Below are 25,047 nucleotides of genomic sequence, written 5' to 3'. Positions count from 1 at the left end.
GTATGTCATTAGCTGTTTCTCTCTTGCTGCTTTTAGGATTCTCTCTTTGTCTTTGAATGTTGGCATTTTAATTATGATGTGTCTTGAAGTGGGCCTGTTGGGGTTCATCTTCATTGGGACCCTCTGTGCTTCCTGGGCTTGCGTGACTCTCTCTCCTCATGTTAGGGAAGATTTCTCTCATTAGTTTTTCAAAGAGGTTTTCTATCCCTTGCTCTTCTTCTTCTCCTTCTGGGATTCCTATGATATGGATATTATTATGTTTCATGTTGTCCTGCAGCTGTCTTAGAACCTATTCATTCTTGTTCAGTCTTTTTTCATTTTGTTGTACTGTCTGGGAGTTTGTCTACGTTGTCCTCCAGCTTGCTGATCCAGTCTTCTGCTTCCTCTAGCCTGCTTTTAATTTCTTCTGCTGTGTTCTTCAATTCAGAGATTATATTCTTCATTTCCTCCTGGCTCTTACCAATAGCTTCTATGTCCTTTTTCATGCTGGAGTAATTCTCAGTAAGTTCCTTGTAGTTTTTCTGGAGTTTCTTGTAGTTTCCCTGGAGTTCCTTGTAGTTTCCGCTGAGCTCGTTGAGCTTGTCCATAATCCATGTTTTGAATTCCATATCTGATAGTTTGATCCCCTCTATTTCATTTAACACTCTTTCTGGGGATTCTACCTTTTCTTTCAATGGGGATTTGTTTCTGTGTCTCCCCATTTTGTTACTTTTGTTGTTTGTTGCTGCTTCTTAGATCGATCTTCACTTCCTGGATGTGCCCCTGGTCGCGTCAGATTGTGTACCAGTCTGGCCCTAGGCAGCCTGTTGGAGACTTCCAGGGATCTACTGCCTTTGTCTGTCTCCTTCAGCTGTTAATCTATTCAATCTGTGATTAGCCGTCAGGCTTAAGGACCGTGGGTGTGGCAGCTTAATTCCTGTAGGCAGGGCTTTTGCTTCCCCTCAGGCTGATGCCACTCAGAGAGGAATGGTCTGCCTGCAGCACTGTGGAATAGTCAGCACTGGGACCCGGTTGGCTGCTCCCCCAGTTCTCCCATCAAAGCCACCGCGCCAAACTCTCCCCAAGCGTCTCTAGTCCTCTCTGCCTTCCCTCTGCTTAAGCCCAGGGTAAGTGGGGGCCAAAATATTTTTGTATGTCGTCCACTTAAGAGCTCTTTTTCTGCCACTGTTTCTCCCTGGCTAGCAAGAAACCCTGTGACTCTTCACTTTTCACAGCTGGATACTATTTTACTTTCCACTCTGTGACTGTAGGCTGGGAAGCCCAGCTGGGGTTTAGATCCTGCCCTTCTCAGGGGGAACCCCTGGCTGCTGAGCTGCTTCTCAGTCCCTTCAGCTGCCACCTGTGAGAGCCCAGCCAGCCCTTTGGCGTCTCCGCACTCTCTACCGGTCATGTTGTGATGTAGCAGCCTTTTCTGTCTCTCCGTGGTTATAAGACTTCTCTCCAGCTAGTGTTCTGTTGGTTATTCCAGATGATTTCTCCAAAATTAAGTTGTAAATCCAGACTGGTCCTGGGAGGAGGTTAGTGTTGCTTCCAGTTACTCCTCCCACATCTTTACAGTTTTCATTTTAATGTTCATAATTTTGATCCTCTTTCTCCTAAGAAGTCCCTTTAACACTTCATATAACAGTGGTTTGGATCTGATGAACTCCTTCAGTTTTACTTTGTACTGGAGGCACTTTTTCTGCCCTTCTATTCTGAATGACAGCTCTGCTGGATAGAGTAATTGTGGTTCTAGGTTTTTGCTTTTCATTATTTTGAATATTTCTTGCCAGCAGAGTTTCTTTTGAGAAATCAACTGATAGTCTTATTGGGACCCCTTTGTACATAATTCTTCTCTTCTCTCTTACTGCTTTTAAGATTCTCTCTTTATCCTTAATTTTTAACATTTTGATTATAATGTGTCTTGGTGTGGTTCTCCCTGGGTCCAGTGTTTTTGGAACTGTCTGTGCTTCCTGGATCTGTAAGTCTGTTTCCTTCTCTAAGTTAGGGAAGTTCGGCTTCATTAGTTTTTCACATAGCTTTTCAATTTCTTGTTCTTCTTCTTCACCTTCTGGCAACCCTACGATTTGCATGTTGGCCCACTTATACCTGTCCCATTGGTTTCTGAGCCTCTCCTCATTTTCCTCACTTTTTATTTCCTCTTTCTGCCCTGGTTGACTCTTTGTTCCTCCCTATGTTCCAATTTGTTGATTTGATCCCTGGTTTTCTTTCCCTCACCACTTGTTTCGTATGTGTTGTCATTCATTTCATCAGGATTAGCCTTCATTCCTACTGTTTTAAGATCTTCTGTTAAGTCTGTAAGCATTTGTATAACCAAATTTCTGAACTGTGCCCCAGAAAGATTTCCTATCTGCTGTTCCATTAGATCAGATATTTGCTGGCTGGTCAGTGGTGTCACTGGGATCTCTGTCATGATCTGTGCCATCCTGACAGTTTTGTGTTTACTTTTGCTTCCTGGGCGAGGCTGTCACACCTCCTATGCTATAGGGGCCAGAGCCCTGTGCACTCATCACTACCAGGTGACCCTTCTCTTCACACTGTGGCATTTTGGCATTTTGTGTGGGGGCAGGGGTCCAAGATGGATTCTGAGGCAATGTGGGTCTGCCTTTTCTGACATTGGAATCATGAGCTGACAGGTCTGGTCTGCAGCCAGGGGTGCTCCCCAGGCTCATCTCGCCTCCTCTTAAACACAGGTGTCTGTGCTTACTGCTGTCCCCTGCCGTCACTGAAGCTGCTGCCGCCAGCACAGCTTGACCTCTCTGCCTTGGCTTTGCCCTCCTACCCATACAGATGAGCACCACTTGTTTATAACTTCATACATTGGACTTCCATGTAGCTTTATTTTCTGGAACTTCTGGTTATTTCTGGTTTTGCAGTAGTTGTATTCCTTCTTAGTTGTGGAGGGAGAGACAGAGTGTGTCAGTCCAGGCCTCCATCTTGGCTGGAAGTCTCTTTGCTAAATCTTTGTTCAAGTTAATATTAGGAGAAGAATTTGAGATTCCATAGATAAAAGTGCTTTTTTCCTATGATTGTTGGAGCTATGGTGACATAGAACTTGAATGTGTAGTAATGCTATTTTCACTATAATTAGTATCTTACTAATGACACTTAACTGGGCCTAAAAATAGTGTATGTCAGATTCTCAATTACTGGCAGCAATGCAATTCTATCAAGAGTGTGGGACCCCACCCAATGGGCAATTTACTTTTGAAAATAATAGAAGGAAACCTTAATTGAGAGAAGTGGTTCTATGTTAGCCATGTATTTTGAGATTCTTAGAGGTGTTTCTGAGATGGAAAAGACCAATTAATTTCCTTCTAGAAGTCAGAAAACTCCTGGTTATGTCACCGCCTATCCAATCTGTATCCTCTGACATGTGCTCCCTGTTTTGCCATGACATTTCCACTACTGAATGATAGCATTTTGGCTGCTTTATGACTCAACTATTGTGTGAGGTTTGCACAACCGATTGACATGGGCCAGAGCTGGCCACCCACTCAACCTGATGTACAGTTTCAGTAGCTCAAAATGAAATACAGTGGTCCCTCTCTATATCGCGGTTCACTTATCACGGCCTCACTGTATCGTGGGATTTTTAAAAATATATTTAATTAGTTTTCGCGGATTTTTTGTTATATAGCGGGATTTTGTGGTACTGTATACATATGTTGTTAAAGTTATGTAGGTTTAAGAGTGTAGAATATGTTTAAGAACATAAGTTGTGTTTATAAAAGTGTGGAAAAGGTTAATAAGAGAATGGGAAAGAATAAGGGACCGGGAATGGTTTATAAGTGTGTGGGAGGAGTTTATAAAGCCTTAAAATATATATAAATACTAAAATAAATGTAAGGTTCCTACTTCGCAGATTTTCACCTATTGCGGGGGGGTCTAGAATGTAATACTCATGATAAGTGAGGGAATATTGTATGCATTTTTTAAAATCCTGTGATCAGTGAGGCTGCGATAAGTGAACCGCGATATAGAAAGGGACTACTGTACATTTAAAGAAAAATTCATGAAACTGAATGTGTGGCCTTAAGAAAAGACCTCAATTTCCTGGACCTCCGGGTTCTCATCCATTGAAATAATGAAATTAGACTAGATTATTTCTAAGAAAAGAAGCATCATACAGTGTGGTAGTGAAGGGCACCAGTTCAGACTGCCTACCTTTGAGTCCTGGCTCTGTCACTTAATTTATGGCCGTAGGCAAGTTGCTTGACCTTTCTGTGGCTCATCTGTAAAACAAGGGTAATAATAAAATCTATCTTGTGAAGTTATCTTGAGGATTAAATGAATTAATATATTTTAAGCACTTAGAACAATGTCTTTCACCAGTAAATATCATAGTATGTTTGATATATAAAAGGCCACTCCCAGTGCTAAGGCAATCTGATTTTTCTAAACTCCTTTTCCTTCTCCCATTCTGGACTGGATTAACAATCATATTGGGAGAAAAGGGCAAAGGAGACTTTTTTTTTTTTTCGAAGAAGAAAACAGGCCTAGTCATTGCTCAATTTGCTTATGATTCCGCTCAAGGATTTTGACTTTCTTGTCAGTGTTAAAAAGGAAAATAAAATAATCCAGCAGTAGCACCGGCAATAGGTACCTTAGCTCCTGAAAAATGTCACAGTGACTTAAAGTTAGGGATGCACTGGACAAAGTATGGGCCCACGAGGAGGACTGGGAGCCCCAGCCCCCGGTCCCCAGTCCCCATTCCCTGTTCCCCATTCCCCATTCCCCTTGCTCCCACGGGCCCTTGAGTTGGTCTGGGAGCTGCCTCTCCCCTACTCCCTTCCCCCTTTTTCCCTCAATAAACCTTTTGCCTAACACCCCCCCCCCCCACTCACCAAAAAAAGAGGTGCAATCAACCAGGCATTAGAACATCACTTAACAGGTAGGGCTCTGGTTTCCTTCCTGAGGTGAGATATTTTATCTACAAATACCTCAAAGTGGTGGAACTGCTTAAGTAAATAGCAGTTTCAAGGGATTGGAATAACCCAAGTTCTTGAGTAAACAGCATTTATACTACATTAAATTTGTTATCTCCTACTTCAGCAATTTGACTCACCCTTCTTTTAGAGAACTTGCTCATTTAAGAGAATGTAATAGGAGTAGTTACTGGAAAATGTGGTGTTTGTTATGAGCTCTGAAAATGGCAAGTTCCCTCCCAGAGTCCTCCACCTCAAGGAAGTGGTAACTGTCACTTCTCCCAGGCACATCAGCATATCATTTAAGAAAGGGTCTCATTAAAACTTCTGGTACAGCCTCAGTGTGTACTCTGGTTTCTGAGAAGTGATATCTGTCACTTCTTAGAGGAGTTTTAATTGTTTTTTCCTTTCTTATGTATGAAAGGAATGTCAGGCATTAATGAAGTTTTAAAATGAGCCCCATTTCTCTACCCTATTAGGAGTCCTGAAGAAAGACTCTTCTGCTGAAAGGGAGGTTTTATTAATAACTGGTGTTTTTCATACTTCACAGTCCTTTGAAGGCAACAGCAACTATGATACACCTGAGCTACGGACTTTTCCACCTCTTTCCATGCGATTCATCAGGATCTACCCTGAGAGAGCCACTCATGCTGGCCTGGGGTTAAGACTGGAGCTGCTGGGGTGTGATGTGGAAGGTAATTAAAATTTCCAAAGTCCCTTCTAGTTTCCTAGTTTTTAAAAAAATTTTCTTTTTTAATGCATTTATGCCCCTCATGGCACTGTTGCAAATTGCAGTCTTTTCCCCTGGGTGGTCCTTTCTGTGCCTGCCAGTCCATGAGATTCAACATTCTAGCACATTCTAGAACAATCTAATCAGCAAACAGTGCCTTCAGAAATATTACTTTTGTCTTGGTTGCTTGCATAACTCTTCCCAGATTCTGTGGGGCTGTCTCCTTTGACTTCTTTAAAAAAATTTATTAAAGTAAAATTTACATAACACAAAATTCACTGTTTTGAAGTAAACAATTCAGTGCCATTTAGTACATTCACAATTATTTGTGTCACCAATACCTCCATCTGGTTCCAAAACATTTTCATCTCTCCAAAGTAAAACCCTTTATACAGTAAATAGTTTTGCGCTAATTCCCTCTTCCCCAATCCTTGGCAACTACCAATCCCTTTGACATTTTTAATGCTGTTTAGAAGTCTGTGTTTGATCTAGGCTTTTGTAGGCAGTGTTGACTACCATCACATACCAGCAGGAAGCAGCATTTGACAAACTGAAACATCCAGACGTTCTCTTTGATTAATTTCTCAGGCTGCTGAAGAGACACAAACCTTAACATGCATTAATGTATGTGAATATACAGTGAGGTCTGTTTAAGGCTGTTACTGCATAAACTTAGGTTATCATCACCTGAAAGTCATATCAAGGACAGATTTAATTCCCACACTGGCCTCATAAACAGTTTTCTCCTTTGCATTTTTATCACATAATAAATGAAATTAATATTTGAAAAAATGGTATGATAGCTGCTTATTTAGTGATTTATTTTGTGCATTAGAATTCCCATTTGCCTTAGATTTAAGCATCAGTGAGTACCCTTATACCAACTTTTTCATCCCTGTAAAGGTCTTTCTCCAGGTTTGATCAAAGAATGGCTACTGTTGGTACCTAGATGCTAATCAATTCAGCATGTGCTCATAGTTGTTTTGAAAAAATGGTCTATTAATATCACCTTCTTGTGGTTTCAAAATTATGTGTGTTTTCAGCTGCCCAAATGTAATTACATTCCTGAGCACATTAAATATTATAAAATTTTTCTTATACACCACAAAATCTTAAGCTGTGAATCACCATACTAGTGAATAATTCATAGCTGCTTTTCTATGTGTTTATTTTAAAACAGGCCATTATCTCCCATTTTTTATTGTGTAGATGTTTCCATATCTTTAGTATTATCCCAGACCTCTGAATTATCCAGTCACTAGCAACTCAGCCCAAAATGACCATGTGCCAGAGTCTGGTAAGTATGTCAATAAAAAGAGTGATGGGCAGATTGAGCCAACTGCAGACTCACTTATTCAATTTATTGGAAAATGTGCTCATCTGGAAAACGGAGTCTGCTGCTATGAGACAGGTCTTTCCCTTGGATTCTGGGAAGCAACTCTGCTTTAGGAGATGGAATGGATGGATGATTGAAAAGATGAAGCCTGGGGGCAGTTTGCCAGTGTCAGCTCTGTAGTGAAGTAGAGATTGGTGAAGGGATTTGCTGCAGATGTTCCCAAGCTCTCACAGAAGTGAGGAGTTGCCCCAAGCAATGTGAGAAACCAGCATCCTGGAAAATAATTTCGAAGCTTTTAACATGATTGCTGGAAAGGGAGTGCTTTTTTTCTTCCTTAAATCAATTAATTAGACTTATTTATTATCTACTTTGTGCCTTGTCCTACTGGAGATATCTAGAGGGATACAGAAAGAGGATATGGTACACCCCAGCATTCCCTGAATATCCATTCTATTTTGGGCTAGCATTTACATTTGAGAACAAAGAGAGAACCACAGAAGATAAAATATTTTCAAGTATTTAAATTAAGGAATAAAAATCACTTGCTTTCTACTTTTTTCAGTTTAATCTTGGTACTACTCTGGGCTACTTCCAATGTAGAACACCTCCTTTGTAAAAACCATAAGGAATGCAAAAATCCAGGAAGCTGAAGAGACCGTGTGAAATACTCAAGTGGCACATTATCAGCAGCAAGGACAGTTTAGTGAAGACAAGCATCTGGATTGCCAGAAAGGATTCTATTAATTTAGAGAGAACAATAAGTAGAGCCTGGGAGTTTCCAGTCCAGCTGGTGGAGTTGGTAGATGCTATGCTCACCCCCTCCCATGACCACATCAAAATTACAATTAAATTATAGAACAATCTACCTGGGGAACCACCTGAAGACTAACTGAACAGACGTTCTATAACTAAGGATATAAAGTAGAAGCCACTTCGAGACTGGTAGGAGGCTTGGAGATGCAGAACAAGCTGGCCCCACATTCTATTGTGGCAGTTGAGAATCTGGAGGGATATATTGGCTGCAGTTTTTTCCCCTGAGGAGCAATGGGTCCTAGACCCACACTGGGCTCCCAAGCCCAGAGTACCAGTGCCAGGAAGAGGAACCCCCACAACATCTGACTGTGAAAACCAGTTGTGATTCCATCAGTTCGCGTGAGACAGAGGGCTTCTGAAAGCACAGGTATTTTCTTAAAGAGGCCATGCACAGCCTGCTTCACTCATAGGCACTCACCCTGAGCTCCAGCAAAGGGACTGTGGCGGGAGGGGCAAAAGAGATGTATGGGTAGAGGCTGAATTGTATGGCTTCAGGGAGAGGGAGGAAGAGACAGCCACAGTTATCCCTATGTTGAGTCCTCCTCTCACACAGCCAGAAGATGAACACCGTCTTTCTTATTATTGAGCCTTCCCCCGACAGGGCCTGTGAGCATTGGCGGGCACCAAGTTTGAATCCAAATTAACCGGAGAACACCACTCGCCCTAACATGATGACTCCCTGAGATCCCACCCCATGTGATTCTTGTGCTGCCATAGTTCTTTCCAGGGCAGGCAGCTGGACTCAGCCAAAGCATTGCCAGGAGCTCCTACAGCCATAGGCAGCCAGAGTCATTCTGCACTCAAGTCTTTCTTAAAAAGTCTCAGAGGTATGCAGGCCACAGGAAGCAAGTACCTGGCCTCCATGTGCACTGTGCCTTTTGATGAATGAACCCAGGCTGGACACTGGCACCAAATCTGAGTCTGCATTAACCAGTGAACACCACTCACCCCAACTGGATGATTCCCTGAGACCCCACCCCACTCAACTCCTATACTGCCAGAGGCTGTTTCAGGGGCTGGTAGCCTGCCCAGGCCCTCGAACCACCAGGGGCTCTTTTAGTGGCAGGCAGCTGACTGCAGCCCATGCTGCAGTATTTCTTAAAAACTCTCAAATGTGAGGCCCAGGGCATGTGGCAGCTGGCCTCAAGTGCCCTGTGCCTCTTGATGACTGGCATCAAAACTGAATATGCATGAACCCGGTGAACATCACTCGCCCCACCCTGATGATTTCTTCAGACCTCACCCCAACCACCTCACATACTGCACAAGGATCTTTTGGTGACTATGCATTACAGGCAGCCAAGAGGCTGCAGGTGACCTCAGGAACTCCTGTGTCTATTGCTGAGTGGCCCCAAATCATTTACTGGGAGCAAACAGCCTCAGTTTGATTTGCAGCATATCCTCTCCTACACATCTCCAATACAGCACAAGCAGCTAACAACCAAAAATAGCTTTATAGCTTACACCAGGTGGCCCCAGTTCAGTCACAGGCAGAGGCTGAGATTGCTCTGACCTGGAGTCTCTCCCAAGAAGTGCTAGAACCAACACACCCAGTGGCTAGCATCAGACCACAACAGAGCACAACCCAATTAGCTCCACAAATGGTGTGCCCCAAAAGTGGCCTGAGTGGGCAACAGAGCCCCACTGTGGCAAATCCTGCTCCATGGAGTGACCACCACACAGCAGATTATATGCTGTCATCATAGCTAATCCTCATAGCCAGTTGGCCTGAGGGTCAACTGAACACACTGATGTGCCAACAGCAACCAAGGCCCAACTACAATAGAAGCATGCACACAACCCACACAAGGGACACTTTTGAAGCACCCAGTTCAGGGGATCAGGGAGACTACACCACTGGGCTCAAGAAGACATCTATCACTTAAGGCCATCCAGCCAAGACTAGGAGGCATAGCAGATCTAACCAAATAAATAAAAACAAACACAGAGACTCAACCAAAATGGGGATATAATATAATGTGTGCCAAATGAAAGAACAGGAGAAAACCCCAGAAAAAGAATAAAAGAAAATGGAGGAAAGCAATCTACCAGATACAGAGTTCAAACCAGTGGTTATAAGGATACTCAAAGAACTTAGGAAAAGAATAGAGGAATTCACTGAGAACTTCACACAAAGAAATAGTAAGCATAAAAAGGGATACAGAAACCATAAAAAAGAACCAGTCAGAAATAAGGAATACACAAGAAGGAATCAAGAGCAGATTAGATGAAACAGAAGTTTAAATCAACAATTTGGGGGACAGGGTTGCAGAAAACACCCAATCTAAATGTCAAAAAGAAAAAAGAGAATAGTTTAAGGGACCTTTGGGACAATACCTAGCAAAACAATAGTCACATCATAGGGGTACCAGAAAGAGAAGAGTGAGAGCAAGGGATTGAAAACACATTTGAAGTAAATGGACATACAAGTCCAAGAAGCTCAGAGAGTCTCAAACAATATGAACCCAAGACATATCAAAATTAAAATGGCAAAACTTAAAGACAAAGAATCTTAAAAACAGCAAGAGAAAGGTAATTATTTACCCACAAGGGAACTTCCATACAACTGATTTCTCAACAAAAGTATTGCAGGACACGAGGAATTGAAACGAAATATTAAAAATAATGAAAAACAAGGACCTACAATTAAGACTATTATTTAAAATTGAGGAGAGAGGAAAGCCAAGATGGCAGTGGCGTAGGTGAAAGGTATACTCACTTCCTTCTGAGATCAAACTGGAATTACAATTAAGATAGACAACAATCAACTTGAATAACCAACTGAAGAGAAGTCTTATACCAAGTATTTACAAAGAAGCCACATCCAGACTAGTACAAAGAACGGAGAGGCAATAAAAGGCTAGCCACATTCCCACATTTCCCAGCTGAGAATTCAGAGGGACATCTCAACTGCAAAACTTTCCCCTGAGAAACATGGTAAATCAACCCCACCCTAGGCTTTCCAGTCCAGAGCACCAGAACCAAAAGAGGTGCCCATATAACATCTTTCTGCGAAAGTCTAGGGGATTCTGTCAACTAGGAAGAAAAGGAGTCTGCTAGACACACAAAAACCCTCTTAAGGGCCAACACACAAAATCTTGTTCACAGCTACTACCCTGGGAGGGTGGAGCAGACTAGAGTCTGTGAGGAGAGAATGGGGTTTGTGGCTCTGTGGAGAGAGCCAAAGGGACAGCTGCCAGGATAATGGTGCTGAGTCCTCCTCCTACATCACAGATGCCATCTTTCTGGGGTGGAGCACTCCATGCTTTATAGCATCAGCCTGGGGAAATGCAGGGGCCCCACCCTCTGGGCTACTTTTTGCCCTGCAGTGCAGAACTCATGCCCTGCTGAGGAGTCAGCTGCCTGGGTTTAGGTGTAGAGGTCCAGGCAGACTCAGAGGATATCAGTGACTGATTATGTGGCTTTAGAACAAGAGCCATTCCCCTCACTTTCCTGAAAACCCAACTGGTTCCTCCTCCTCATAGATCTACTAGCCTCAGCATCCAGGCAGCCAGCAGGCCCACCCTCCTGACTCCTGGAGGCCGTGCCTTACCAAGCCCAGACTCTTCAGAAAATCTGGACAGAACCCAAGGCAAATTGAGTTGTGTGGCTCAACCTTAATGGAACAAGAAGAAGAATAACAAACAAAACCCAAAGTGAGAAGAAAATAAATAATAAATATTAGAGTAGAAAAAATAAAACAAAGTCTAAAAAACCAATACAAAAGATTATTGAAACCAAGAATGATTCTTTGAAAAGTTAAACAAGATTGAAAAACTTTTCACCAGACTTATCAAGACAAAAAGAGAGATGACCCAAATAAATAAAATCAGAAATGAAAGAAGAAAATAACAACTGACACCACAGAAATACAAATGATTGTAAGAAAATATCACAAACAACTATATGCTAACAAATTGGATAATCTGGATTAAATGGATAAATTCCTAGAAACATAAAGTCTTCAAAATTAAATCAAGAAGAGTCAGAAAATCTGAATAGCTGATTACAACAAATTAAATTGAAGCATTAATCAAATATCTCCCAACAAACAAAAGTCCTGGACCAGGGGGCTTCACAGGTGAATTTTACAGAACATTCAACGACAGGGTTGTTCACTTTCACTACTCTTATTCAACATAATGTAGAAAATCCTAGCCACAGCAATCAGACCAGCCAAAAAAATAAAAGGCATCTAAATTGGAAAGGAAGAAGTAAAATTGCCATTATTGCAGATGACATGATATTATGTATAAAGTACCTAAAAATTTCACCAAAACTACTAAAACTGATCAATAAATTCAGTAAAGAATCAGGATACAAAATAAATATGCATAAGTCAGTTGTATTTTTTTATACAACAATAATGAACTATCAAAAAGGGAAACTAAGAAAACAATTCTATATATAATTTTACACACACACACACACAAAAAAAAAAATCTAGGAATAAATTTGACTGAGGATGTTATGGACCCGTACTCAGAAAATTATAAGACACTGAGGAAAGAAATGGAAGGAAATATACATAAGTGGGAGCATGTACCATGTTCGTGCATAGAAAGAAATAACATCATTCAAATGTCAACACTATGCTAAATCAATCTATAAATTCAATATATTTCCTATCAGGATACCAATGGCATATTTCACAGAAATAGAACAAATATTCCAAAAAGTGTATATGGACTGACAAAAGACCCAGAAGGGCCACAGCAATCTTGACAAAAAAGAACCAAGGTGGAGAAATCACACTACCTAATATCAAAGTATACTACAAGGCCATAGTAATCAAAACTGCGTGGTACTGGCATAAAAACAGACACATACATCAATGAAACAGAATAGAGAGCCCAGAAATGAACATATGTCTTTATGGCCAGTTAATATTTGTCAAAGGAGTCCAAAGCATACAATGGGGTAAAGATATCTATTCAATGAAGTGTTGGGAAAATTGGACATACATGTACAAAAAAATAAAACTAGACCCCCACTTTCTTACGCCATAAACAAGAATAAATTCAAAATGGATTAAAAACTGGAAACCATAAAAACCCTAGAAGAAAACATAGGCCATAAAATTTCAGACAGTTCTCATAGCAATGTTTTTACTGATAGGGCTCCTTGGGCAAGGGAAACAAAATAAAAATAAACAAATGGAACTACATCAGACTAAAAAGGTTTTGTACACCAAAGGAAAAACCATCAACAAAAATGAAAAGACAATGAATTAAATGTGAGAACATATTCTCCAATGATACATCTGATAAAGGGTTAATGTCCAAAACTTATGAAGAACTTACAAAACTCAATACCAAAAAAACAAGCAATCCAATTAAAAAATGGGCAAAGGACCTGAATAGGTGCTTCTCCAAAGAGGACGTTCAGATGGCCAATAGACATATAAAAAGATGCTTAATGTCACTAATCATCAGAGAAATGCAAATTAAAACCACAATGAGATATCACCCTCAGACCTGTCAGAATGGCTATCATAAAATCAACACACAAACAAGTGTTGGCTAGAATGTGGAGAAAATGGGACCCTAATGCACTGTTGGTTGGAATGCAGATTGCTGCAGCCACTCTGTAAAACTTTTAATTACTTTTCTCAAGTAATTAAAAATGAAACTGCCTTATCATCCAGCATTTTCACTTCTGGGTATGTATCCAAAGAAACCCAAAGCATTAATTTGAAAGAATATAGTATGCACTTCAATGTTTATTGCAGTGTTATTTACAATAGTCAAGATTTGGAAATAGCTCACATGCCCAGTAGTAGATGAGTGGATACAAAAGCTGTAGTACTTTTACACAATGGGATACTGCTTGGACATAAAAAAGAATGAAATCTTAACTTTTGCAACAGCATGGATGGACCCAGAGAATATTATGCTAAGTAAAATAAGTCAATCAGAGAAAGACAAATACCACATGACTTCACTTATATGTGTAATCTAATCAACAAAATAAACTAACAAACAAAATAGGAATAGATTCATAGAAACAGAGATACAGTATTCCCTCACTTATTGCGGGTATTGCATTCTAGACCCCCCCGCAATAGGTGAAAATCCACGAAGTAGGAACCTTATATTTATTTTAGTATTTATATATATTTTAAGGCTTTATAAACCCTTCCCACACACTTATAAACCATTCCCAGTCCCTTTCTCACTCTCTTATTAACCTTTTCCACACTTTTATAAACACTACTTATGTTCTTAAACATATTCTACACTCCTAAACCTATATAACTTTAACAACATACGTATACAGTACTGCAAAATCCAGCGATATAGCAAAAAATCCGTGAAAAATAATTTAATATTTTTTAAAATCCCGCGATATAGTGAGGCCCCGATAAGTGAACCACAGTATAGAGAGGGATTACTGTACAGAGAAGAGACTGACAAATGTCAGATGAAAGACGGGGTTCAGGGATTGGGTAAAAAAATAAGTGAAGGGATTAAGGAAAAATCTCAGAGACAATAGTATGATAATTACTAGAGGAAAAGGGGGTTGAGGGGAAGTACAAGAGGGTAAAGGGTGATAAATGGTGATGAAAGAGACTTGACTTTGGCCATGAACACACAATAACAATGTACAGATGACATATTATAGAATCATTGGATTGAACAATACAAATTTATTAACCAATATCACCCAAATTTTTAAAAATAAAAATAAAATATAAGGAGAGATGATGAGATTCCCAGACAAGAAAAAGCTAAAGGATATCATCACCACCAAACCAGTGTTACAAGAAATGTTAAAGTGACTTTTTCAAGAAGAAAAACTGTGAAAAGAAAATAAATACGAATAATAAAATGGCAATAAGTCCATACTTATCAATAATCAATAGATTAAATGCTCTAACCAAAAAACTTAAGGTAACAATGTAAAAAACACAAGAGTCATATATAGGGTGAGCAGAAGTAGGTTTACAGTTGTAATACAAATATGTAATACAATAATTAATAAATTATGATACAAGAGTAAACTGTGTTTGCAGACTCGCAACTGTAAGCTTACTTTTGCCCACCCTCTGCATATATGGTCTAAAAGAGACCCTCTTCAGGTTGCAACAAAACAGATTGAAAGTAATAGGAGGATGAAAAAAGATATTTCATGCAAGTGGAAATGAAAAAAAGCTTGGGCTGCAATAATTATATCATACAAAATAGACTTTAAAACATAGGCTCTAACAAAAGATAAAATTGGACGTTTTATAATGATAGAGGTCAATCCAGAAACATTTAAGCACCTAAATATACATATATACACACACACATATACATATATACACACATATATATACATATATAAAAAAATAACTATAGAGCAAATATTGACCAGCCTAAAGAGAGAGATTAACAATAATACAGTAATTATAGGGGACTTTAACACCCCATTGACATCAATGGATAGGTCTTCCAGACAAAAAATCAACAAACAGTAGCCATAAATGACATTGTAGACCAGATGGATTTAACTGATATTTTTAGAACATTTTACCCCAAAGCAGTCAAGAATACAATCTTTTCAACTCCACATAGAGTAATTTATAAGATATGCCAAATATTTGGCCCCAATACAGGTCTCGAAAATTTAAGAAGATGGTAATCATATCAAACATTTTCTCCAACCACAATGGTATGAAACTAGAAATCAATTACAAAAAGAAAAATAAAAAACACACAGTCAAATGGAGGCTAAATAGTATGCTACCGAACAATGAATGGGTTAACAATAAGATCAAGGCAGAAATCAAAAGATATTTTGAGACAAGTGAAAATGAAAACACAGACCCAAAATATATGGGACACAATGAAAGCAGTCTTAAAAGGGAAATTTATAGCAACACATGCCTATCTCAAGAAACAAGAAAAATCTCAAATTAACTACCTAACCTTACACCTAAAGAACCAACAAAGAAAGACAAACAAAGCCACAGTAAGTAGAAGAAAAGAAATAATAAAAATTGGAGCAGAAGTAAACACCATAAAGTAAAAAAAAAATAATAATAATAATTGAAAAGATCGATAAAACCAAGAGGTTGTTCTTTGAAAAAATAAACAAAATTGTTAAAACTTAAGCCAGACTCATGAAGAAAAAAAGAGAAAGGACCCAAATAAATAAAATCAGAAATGAAAGAGGAAAAAGTAACAAGTGACACCAAAGAAATGCAAAGAATACAAGAAAATACTGCAAACAATTATATGCCAATATATTGGACAATCTGGAAGAAATGGATAAATTCCTAGAAAGATGCACTCTTCCTAGAAAGAATTAAGATGTAACAGAAAATCTGGACAGATCAATTACTATAAATGAAGTCAAATCAGTAATCAAAAATTTGCAACAAGGTATAGTCCTGGACTGGATGGCTTCATATATCACATATGAATTTTATGAAACATTCAAAGAAAAATTATCCCCTCAAACTATTTCAATAAAATCAAGAGAAATGAAGACTCTTAGCTCATTTTACAAGGCCAACATTACCCTGATTTCAAATCCCAACAAATTGCAAGAAAAGAAAATTAAAGGCCAATATCCCTGATGAACATCAATGCAAAAATCTTCAATAAAATATTAGCAAAATTGATTCATGAATTCATTGGAAAGAACATACACCAAAATCAAGTGAGATTTATTTCTGGGATACAAGTTTGATTCAAAATCCACAAGTCAATTAACATGACATACCACTTAAAAATAAAGGATAATAATTATATGATCATATCAATAACTGCAGAAAAAGCATTTGAAAAAATCCAGCATCCATTTATGATTTTTTAAAAAGCTCTCCATAAAGTAGGAGTAGAAGAAATGCACCCCAACATAATAAAGGCTACATATGACAAATCCATAGCTAACATTATACTCAATGAGGAAAACCTAAAAAGCATTTTCCTTAAGATCAGGAATAAGACAAAGATATTCACTTTAACCACTTTTATTCAACATAGTATTGAAAGTCCTAGCCATAGTAATCAGACAAGAAAAATAAGTAAAAGTTATCCAACTTGGAAAGAAAGATGTAACTGTCATTATTTTTAGATGACATGATTCTGTATATAAAGAACCCTAAAGATGCCACCAAAAAAACTATTAGAACTGATAAATAAATTCATTAATGTCACAGGATACAAAGTTAATATTCAGAAATTGTTTGCATTTTTATATACCAATAACAAGCCATCAGAAAGAGAAATTAAGAAAACAATCCCATGTACAATTTCATCCAAAAAATAATAAAATATCTAGGAATAAATTTAATGCAGCAGATAAAAGACCTGTACATGAAAAATTATGAGTTTAAAGAACAAAATTGAAGAAGATACAAATAAATGTCAGCATGTGCAGTGTCATGCATAAGAACTAACAATGTTAAAATATCAATACTATCCAAAGAAATCTATAGATTCAGTTGCAAGCCCTATCAAAATACCAATGAAATTTTTCACAAAACTAGAACAAATAATTCTAAAATTTGTATGGAAACATAAAAGACCTAAATAATCACAACAATCTTGACAAGGGAGAAGTATCGCACTACCTTATATCAAATCATACTACCAGCCTATAGTAATCGAAACAACATGGTGCTGGCATAAAACAGACACATAGATCAATGGAACAAAATAGAAAGCCTAGAAATAAACCCATGCTTATATTGTTAATTAACATCTGACAAAGGAGGCAAGGACATAAAATAGGGTAAAAAGTCTACTCAATAAATCGCATTGGGATAATTGGACAGAACATGGACAAAAATAAACTAGACCACCTTTTTTACCCCACATGCAAGAATAAACTTAATGAATTAAAGACAAATATAAGACTCAAAACCACAAAACTCCTAGAAAAAAACATAGGCAGTCAACTTTTTGACATTTCTCTTTTTAACATTTTTTGTACATATATCCTCAGGCAAGAGAAACAAAAGAAAAAAATAAACAAATGGTACTGCTCCAAACTAGAAAGTTTTTGCACAACAAAGGAATCATGAACAAAACAAAAAGATCATCACAACTTCCAGTCAAGATGGAGGCCTAGACAGACACACTGCATCTTCCTCCACAACTAAGAAGTAATACAACTATCTCAGAACTAGAGACAACCAGAAGTTCCAGAAAATCAAGCTGATGGAAGTCCAACAAACAAAGAAATAAAGAAGAAGTACTCATCCAGACAGGTAGAAGGGGTGGTGCGGGGGTGGAAAGGATGCAGTGTGTGGCACGGCAGCAACGATGGCAGTGGCAGGCCAGCAGAAAGCCTGGTCACACATTTTAAAAACTAGGGAGGGACACCTGGGGAGTGCTCCCAGCACCAGACCAGACTGCACAGCTCACAGTCCCAGCACTGGGGAAGATAAAGCCTTATTGCTTCTGACTGAGCAAAGCAATGAGGGTTGGGATGGAGGAAGAAACTGCTGGTCTCTCAGCAGAGTCCACTTGCTTAAAGGGCCCCCATGGTCCTAGAACATCCGCAGACCCATCCACTCTGTCAACAACAGCCAGGGCAACAGCTAGAGAGGGGCCAGGCCCATACAGAAGTGGGAGAAGTGCCTGGAAAGGAGGTGAGTCCTGAACAAGCAGCATTGTTCCCTCCCAGACCCCTCCCCCACATACAGCGCCACAACGTGGTGAAACCGGTCACCTTGTACTGATGAGTACCTCAAGGCTTCGCCCCTTACAATGTAACAGGTACAACAGCTCTACCTAAGACACAAAGGCAACAAACACAGGAGCCTGTCAAGATGAGGAGACAGATAGGTATGGCCCAAAAAAGGGAACAAATCAAGGTTCCAGTGGAAGAACTAAGCGATGAGGAGATAGTCAACCTAACAGACATAAAGTTCAAAAAACTGGTGATAAAGATGCTCACAGACTTGACAGATATGCTTAAGTATGGCAGACACATAAAGGAAGAAGTGAAGGTTATGCTAAATGAAACAAAGGAAAATCTACACAAAACCAATGGTGAAGGGAAGGAAACCAGTGTTCAAATCAATGATTTGGAACATAAGGAAGAAAAACACAGTCAACCAGTACAGAATGAGGAAACGATAATTGAAAAAAAATGAAGTCCCAAGATGGTGGCCACCATAAAGAAGGCGGCTGCAGAAGATGTCAACGTTACATTTGAAGATCAACAAAAGATAAACAAATTTGCACGGAATACAAGTAGAATCACAGAGCTGAAGGAAGAAATAGATGTAAAAAGGAAACAACTGCAGAATTTAGAAGATGCTTCCGAGGACGTCATGCTCGCAGATGACGACTGCTTGATGAAACCTTACCAAATTGGTGGTGTTTTCATCAGCCATTCGCAAGAGGAAACACAAGAAATGTTAGAAGAAGCAAAGAAAAACTTGCAAGAAGAAATTAATACCTTAGAATCCAGAGTGGAATTCATTCAGCGGGTGTTAGCGGATTTGAAAGTTCAGTTATATGCAAAATTTGGGAGCAACATAAACCTTGAAGCTGATGAAAACTAAACATTTTATAATACTTTAAAAATTTTGTTTAATAAACTTAAATATTGTTTAAATAAAGAAAAATGAGGAGAGGCATAGGAACCTCTGGAACAACTATAAACATGCCAACATCCGAATCATAAGGGTGCCAGAAGGAGAAGAGGAAGAGCAAGAAATTGAAAGCTTATGTGAAAAAATAATGAAGGAAAGCTTCCCAAATTTGGTGAAGGAAATAGACATACAAGTCCAGGAAGTACAGAGAGTTCCAAACAAGCTAGACCTAAGGAGGACCACACCATAATTAAATTGCCAAAAGTTCAAGATAAAGAGATAATCTTAAAAGCAGCAAGAGAAAAGCAGAGAATTAACTACAAAGGGGTGCCTATAAGATTATCAGCTGATTTCTCAAAAGAAACTTTGCAGGAAAGAAGAGACTGGCAAGAAGTATTCATGTGATGAAAAGCAAGGACCCACAACCAAGATTACTCTATCCAGCAAAGCTATCATTTAGAATAGAAGGGCAGATGAAGTGCTTCCAAGACAAGGTAAAGCTAAAGGAGTTTATCATCACCAAGCCGTTATTATATGAAATGTCAAAAGGACTTACTTAAGAAATAGAAGATCAAAATTATGAACATTAAAATGACAACAAACTCACAACTATCAACTGAATCTAAAAAATAAAAACAAAATCCAACTAAGCAAACCAGAATAGGAACAGAATCATAGGTATGCGGATTATTTGTATGGTTATCAGCTGGGAGAGGGAAGGGGGAGAAATAGGTAAATGGTGCAGGGATTAAGAAACATAATTGGTTGGTACAAAATAGACAGGGAGAAGTTAAGAATACTATAGGAAAGGGTGAAACCAAAGAACTTATATGCATGACCCATGGACATGAACAAAGTGGGGGTGGGATTGCTGAAGGGAAGTGGGTACTGGACAGAGGGGAGCAAAGGGAAAAAAATTGGGACTACTGTAACATAATAAAATACACTTTAAAAAAAAAGATAGGTACTGAATGGGAGAAGATATTTGTCAAGATACAGTAGATAAAGTTTTAATATCCAAAAATTTTAAAAAATCATACAAATTAACACCAAAAGAAAACAATCCAATTGAAAAATGGGGTATTTTCACTTATTAAAATGCAACAGCTGTGCTGACTTATTTTATCATTAATACTTGAAATAATAAAATAGGCTTCATTTATTTAAAAAAAAAATGAGCAGAGGACCTATGAGGATATAGAGATAGATAGCCAGTAGACATATGAAATGCTGCTTAATGCCACTAATTGTCAGCAATGCAAATTAAAACCACAATGAGATATCACTTCGTGCCTGTCAAAATGACTATCATTAATAAAACAACAAATAACAAGTGTTGGCCAGGATGTGGAGAAAACTGGACCCTCGTGCACTGTTGGTGGGATTGCAAATTGGCAGTGCTGTTATTTAAAACAGTATGGATATTCCTCAAAAAAAATAATAAATTATCTTATGACCCAACAATTGTACTTCTGGGTATTTATTTGAAGAAATCCATAACACTAATTCAAAAGGATATATGCATCTCTATGTTCACTGCAGTGTTATTTTCAATAGCCAAGACAGGGAAGCCTCCTAAATGTCTATCAGTAGATGAGTAGATAAAGAAGATGTGGTACATATATGCCATGGAATATTAGTCAAAAAGGAATGAAATATTGCCATTTGCAACAACATGGATATACATAGTGTATTATGCTAAGTGAAAATGTCAGACAGAAAGACAAATACCATATGATTTTGCTTATATGGGAATTAAAAAAACAAAATAAATGAACAAACAAAATAGACTCATAGATACAGAGAACAAACTGATGGTTAACAGATGTGAGCTGGCGTTAGGGGCTGGATGAAAAAGGTGAAGGGTTTAAGATAATACAAATTGGCAGTTACAAAATAGACATGAGGATATAAAAGTACAGCATAAGGAATATAATCAATATTATAGTAACTATGTACAGTGCCAGGTGGGCACTAGACTTATCGTTGTGATCTCTTTGTAAGTTATGTAAATGTCTAACCACTTTGCTGTGTATCTCATACATAAAACTAGTATAATATTGCATGTCAACTGTAAATGAAAAATATAAAAATTTAAATTTAAAAAAGTAAGTAGAGTCTGGCATATCTGTATATGAGTTTTACAAAGTGTAGACTGTATGACTAAATAGTGTGTATAATATCTGTACATGCTGATTTCCTAGTGATTATTGGTATGTGCTTTGAGGCATTTGAGAAAGTTGAAACTAGCTATGTCTCTACATTTGTCATAATTCTCCTCAATATCTAAGCACAATTATAATGTCAAATTTTTATTGAGAAAGCAGCAGTTACCAGCACATACCTACTGGCCAGAAGCTATTAGAGAACAGGCACCCACTTTTGTCTGGTTCTCAAACATTAAGAAAACTGTACATTACCTCCAGTCTCATAAAGTGAAATGCAGTGCCGAAAACTGTAAAACATTAAACAGATTGCATTAAACAGGCTGAAAAAAAAAAAAATAGACCAAACTAATTTTAAAGAGCTTCAAAAGCAGTCTTTGATTAATGTTGGATACATTTCATCTACAAACTCAAAGATATGAGAATCCCTGCTGACAGTGGAATGCAGTCCGGTGGGAGTTCAGGTAAAATGACCCCAGGATATCTAAGACAAGTCCTCTCAGACGCCTGATATGGAGGGGAATCACAAGTTGATGGAACAGTCAGTTTTTAAATAAAACAAAAGAACAATATTGTACTAAAAGTGAATGTGTTGGGGAAAAAATTATAATATGAACTAAGAAAACTTGATAAGTACTAAAAATATAAAAGAATTCATGACAAGTGAGTTCTCTAGCACCTTGAAAATAAGACTAAAAACAGTTTATGCAATATCTCTACACTCAAAGTTCTCAACTCCAGGGTCATGAATAAATAACCAGTGAGAATTTAACAACTGTTTAGAAAAATGATGTTTATGTAGATAATAATGTAGAAAATAATAATCTATTCAGCAGATATGGATTAACTACGAAAACAAAGGATTCTGCAAATTCCAAGTCTGTTTAGCTTCTGAAAGAGGTAAACCATGCTCCTGGCCTTCTTGCAACAGATTATAGAGTTTTCTGCAAAAGTGTTAGCAGATTCAACAGCCAGAGGCTTGAAAATACATTTCAGAGGTGAGATAATAATCCTTGGATTTTGTTTCAGCACCTACAGCTGGACCAACAACCCCCAATGGGAACCTGGTGGATGAATGTGATGACGACCAGGCCAACTGCCACAGTGGAACAGGTGATGACTTCCAGCTCACAGGTGCAGAAAACATCTCCATCCCGTTGATGTGCCGTTTCAATTCATGCTGTTGTCAAGACCAGCTAATGGAGTGCCTGTTTGTGTTTGTGTAACTCCTAGTGTCAGTGCTCATCAGGGTGGTGGCAGAGCTGCGCCAGCAGAGGCAGGCTGGTCAGAAGGCGCATATCCTTGATTCCACATGTTGTCTGTGTAAACAACTTGTTCTTAATAACTTAGGCAGCCATTTGAAATAATTTTAGCCTTTCAGAGCCAACGCTAAAATTATATTAATAGAGTAAGAATTTCTCCATGGTTAAAAGTGCTAAACAGATCCTCATCTTCAGCCCCTCCCCCCATAACAAATTAATTACATAACCACACACTTTGGAATGTTAAGTGTTATTTTCTAGTGAGAATAAAATATTTTGAGTGGATCCTTTATCCATCTAAATGATGAAATTAGGCTTATATTTGAAATGCAGCTTTTAAGTTAGGATTTTTGTAAATAATTTTTCATTAAAAGTTTCAACAACAGAATTAGTTGTCACTTCACATTACCACCAACTAGCAAATATATCAGGGCTGGTGTGTGCCAAATGCCTCACTAATTAATTTAGAGTATTACTCCATAATAGTCTAACAACCTCAAAGCTAGAAAGTGACTTTCTCTTCCACTTGGAATGGCAGAAGAAATGTTAGGCAAGTGGAGGATGGAATTGCACCATTTGGAAATTGGTCAAGGCACTAGGGTTTTCACCCTATTATTGCAAAAGGTACTATGGGACCTTTACTGATACCCGGGATAAGATGCAGTTTCATATAACATCTGACTCTCATTTTAGATCAAATATGAACCCTTGGATGCAGGTCTATACTTTTACCCGGAAAAGACTCACAGAGCCCACATAATGAATTTCCATGGGTGAATCCAAAGGCATTCCATGTGACTTCATAATAACACATAATGTAATTGGCTACCCTATTCAAATAAAATCTGGAAGGAAATGTCCCACGGTACATTTCCATTTACTTCAAAAGCCATCCTCTGAAGAAGTGAGAGAGCTCTGTACTCCAAGATGGCATAAGGAATAAAATGACTCAGAAATTTAGCACCATGTACTGGGTTTACATTTAAATCCCACTTCCTAAGGTTGTCTCCCTGAAAATTTCAAGGTTAATCACTTATATTCACATGGGCAATAAATGTTACATTGCTGTGGGCTTTTGAAAACACAGCTTGTATATAAATAGCCATAAGCCACAAAAATTACTCTATTAACACAGAGCCATTTTCTTTGTAAGATGTCAAGTTCAAATTGAAAACCCGACAGCTGATGTTAAAAACAGAGTAACGTTCTATGAACCTGGTCCTGTGGAACCTTCCTAGGATTGCCTGTAAACACTGCCACAAACCTCAAGCTTTTTGCAGACCCTGTCACACAACCATGGTGAAATTCCTCATAAAAAGGAATGACTGCAATCATCACAGTATACCCTTTTCAATTAACCTCTTGTGGAGAGGGTTCTTTTCTTTATATACCCTAAAGTGGTCAGTTAATATTGATTAGAACAAAGCCTCAGATTTACTCCTCTAATCAAAACGACAGACCTTCTCATTTTTGCATCAGTTCATGACTGAATCAATTGAGACTAAAGCCTTTGAATGAAATAGGGCAAGTATGTTAGCCTGGAGCAAATGTTCTACAACAACGAGTCACAAACCACAGGAAATGGGTGACTTACAGTGGAAAACTGACAGTCCTTTAAAAGTATAAGGTAATGGTTTACCTACAGCTTTTAAAATCATGTTTTGTATACATAGAAAAAGATCATTCTAGTATTGTTTTTTTACATATTGCCATGACAAAAAAAAATGTTATTTTCTCAGGCCAGCACATTTGTCTCCATAATTCTATAAGTATATGCATAATACTAAGAACTTCTGGGGTGTTTATAATGCACACTTCACACCCTCATCAGAAAGGGATTTTAGAAGGCATATCATGCTTCATATTCATTTATTGTGTTATAACCCAGTTTGCCCAATAAAGCTATTTTTTATCCTTTTTTGGAAATGGATGTGCTCATATATAAATGTTTGTGAGAAGCAAAACCATCACCTAAGTCTGGCATCTCTTCACATGTGAATAAGTCCCATCCTGGGCACACACAGCTCTTTGCTCACTGTCACAGGCATTACTGTCAGAGTGGCAAATTTTGAACGTTCAGTACAATAAAACAAACTGAAAGCATTCTCACTTTAACCCTGAGAGGTGGGAACATGGGGATTGGGATGAAGGCTCTCTTCAGCAGCATTTACTTTTTTAAAGCAGGTGTTGTTGCTTTAATTTTTCCTCCTGGAGCGACCTATTTGTACATAGAGAGAGAGAAGTATTATAGTAAAATGCTCATTACTTACAAAC

At 38.3% G+C, this 25,047-nt stretch overlaps 1 protein-coding gene and 1 pseudogene across 6 annotated transcripts in view; both read left to right on the top strand.

Moving 5' to 3' along the window:
- The window catches only part of NRP1 (neuropilin 1), a 184,526-nt gene that overhangs the window by 140,283 nt on the left and 19,196 nt on the right, over nt 1-25,047 (top strand). For 4 of the 6 annotated variants that reach the window (XM_090266176.1, XM_090266172.1, XM_090266175.1 and 1 more), the window contains exons 10-11: nt 5,479-5,623; nt 22,541-22,645. In XM_090266176.1, coding sequence (XP_090122302.1) covers nt 5,479-5,623; nt 22,541-22,645 — 250 coding nt within the window. The remainder of the gene's footprint in view (nt 1-5,478; nt 5,624-22,540; nt 22,646-25,047) is intronic. The other 2 variants (XM_090266174.1, XM_090266173.1) reach the window with 1 other exon arrangement.
- Nucleotides 18,909-19,316, top strand: LOC150019135 (prefoldin subunit 4 pseudogene; annotated as a pseudogene).

Source organism: Furipterus horrens, unplaced genomic scaffold (genome assembly GCF_987537825.1).
Source record: "Furipterus horrens unplaced genomic scaffold, mFurHor1.1.pri manual_scaffold_2, whole genome shotgun sequence".
NCBI classification, from domain to species: Eukaryota; Metazoa; Chordata; class Mammalia; order Chiroptera; family Furipteridae; genus Furipterus; species Furipterus horrens.
Note: the sequence above shows the minus strand (reverse complement) of the source record. Positions and strands in the feature narration are given on the sequence as shown.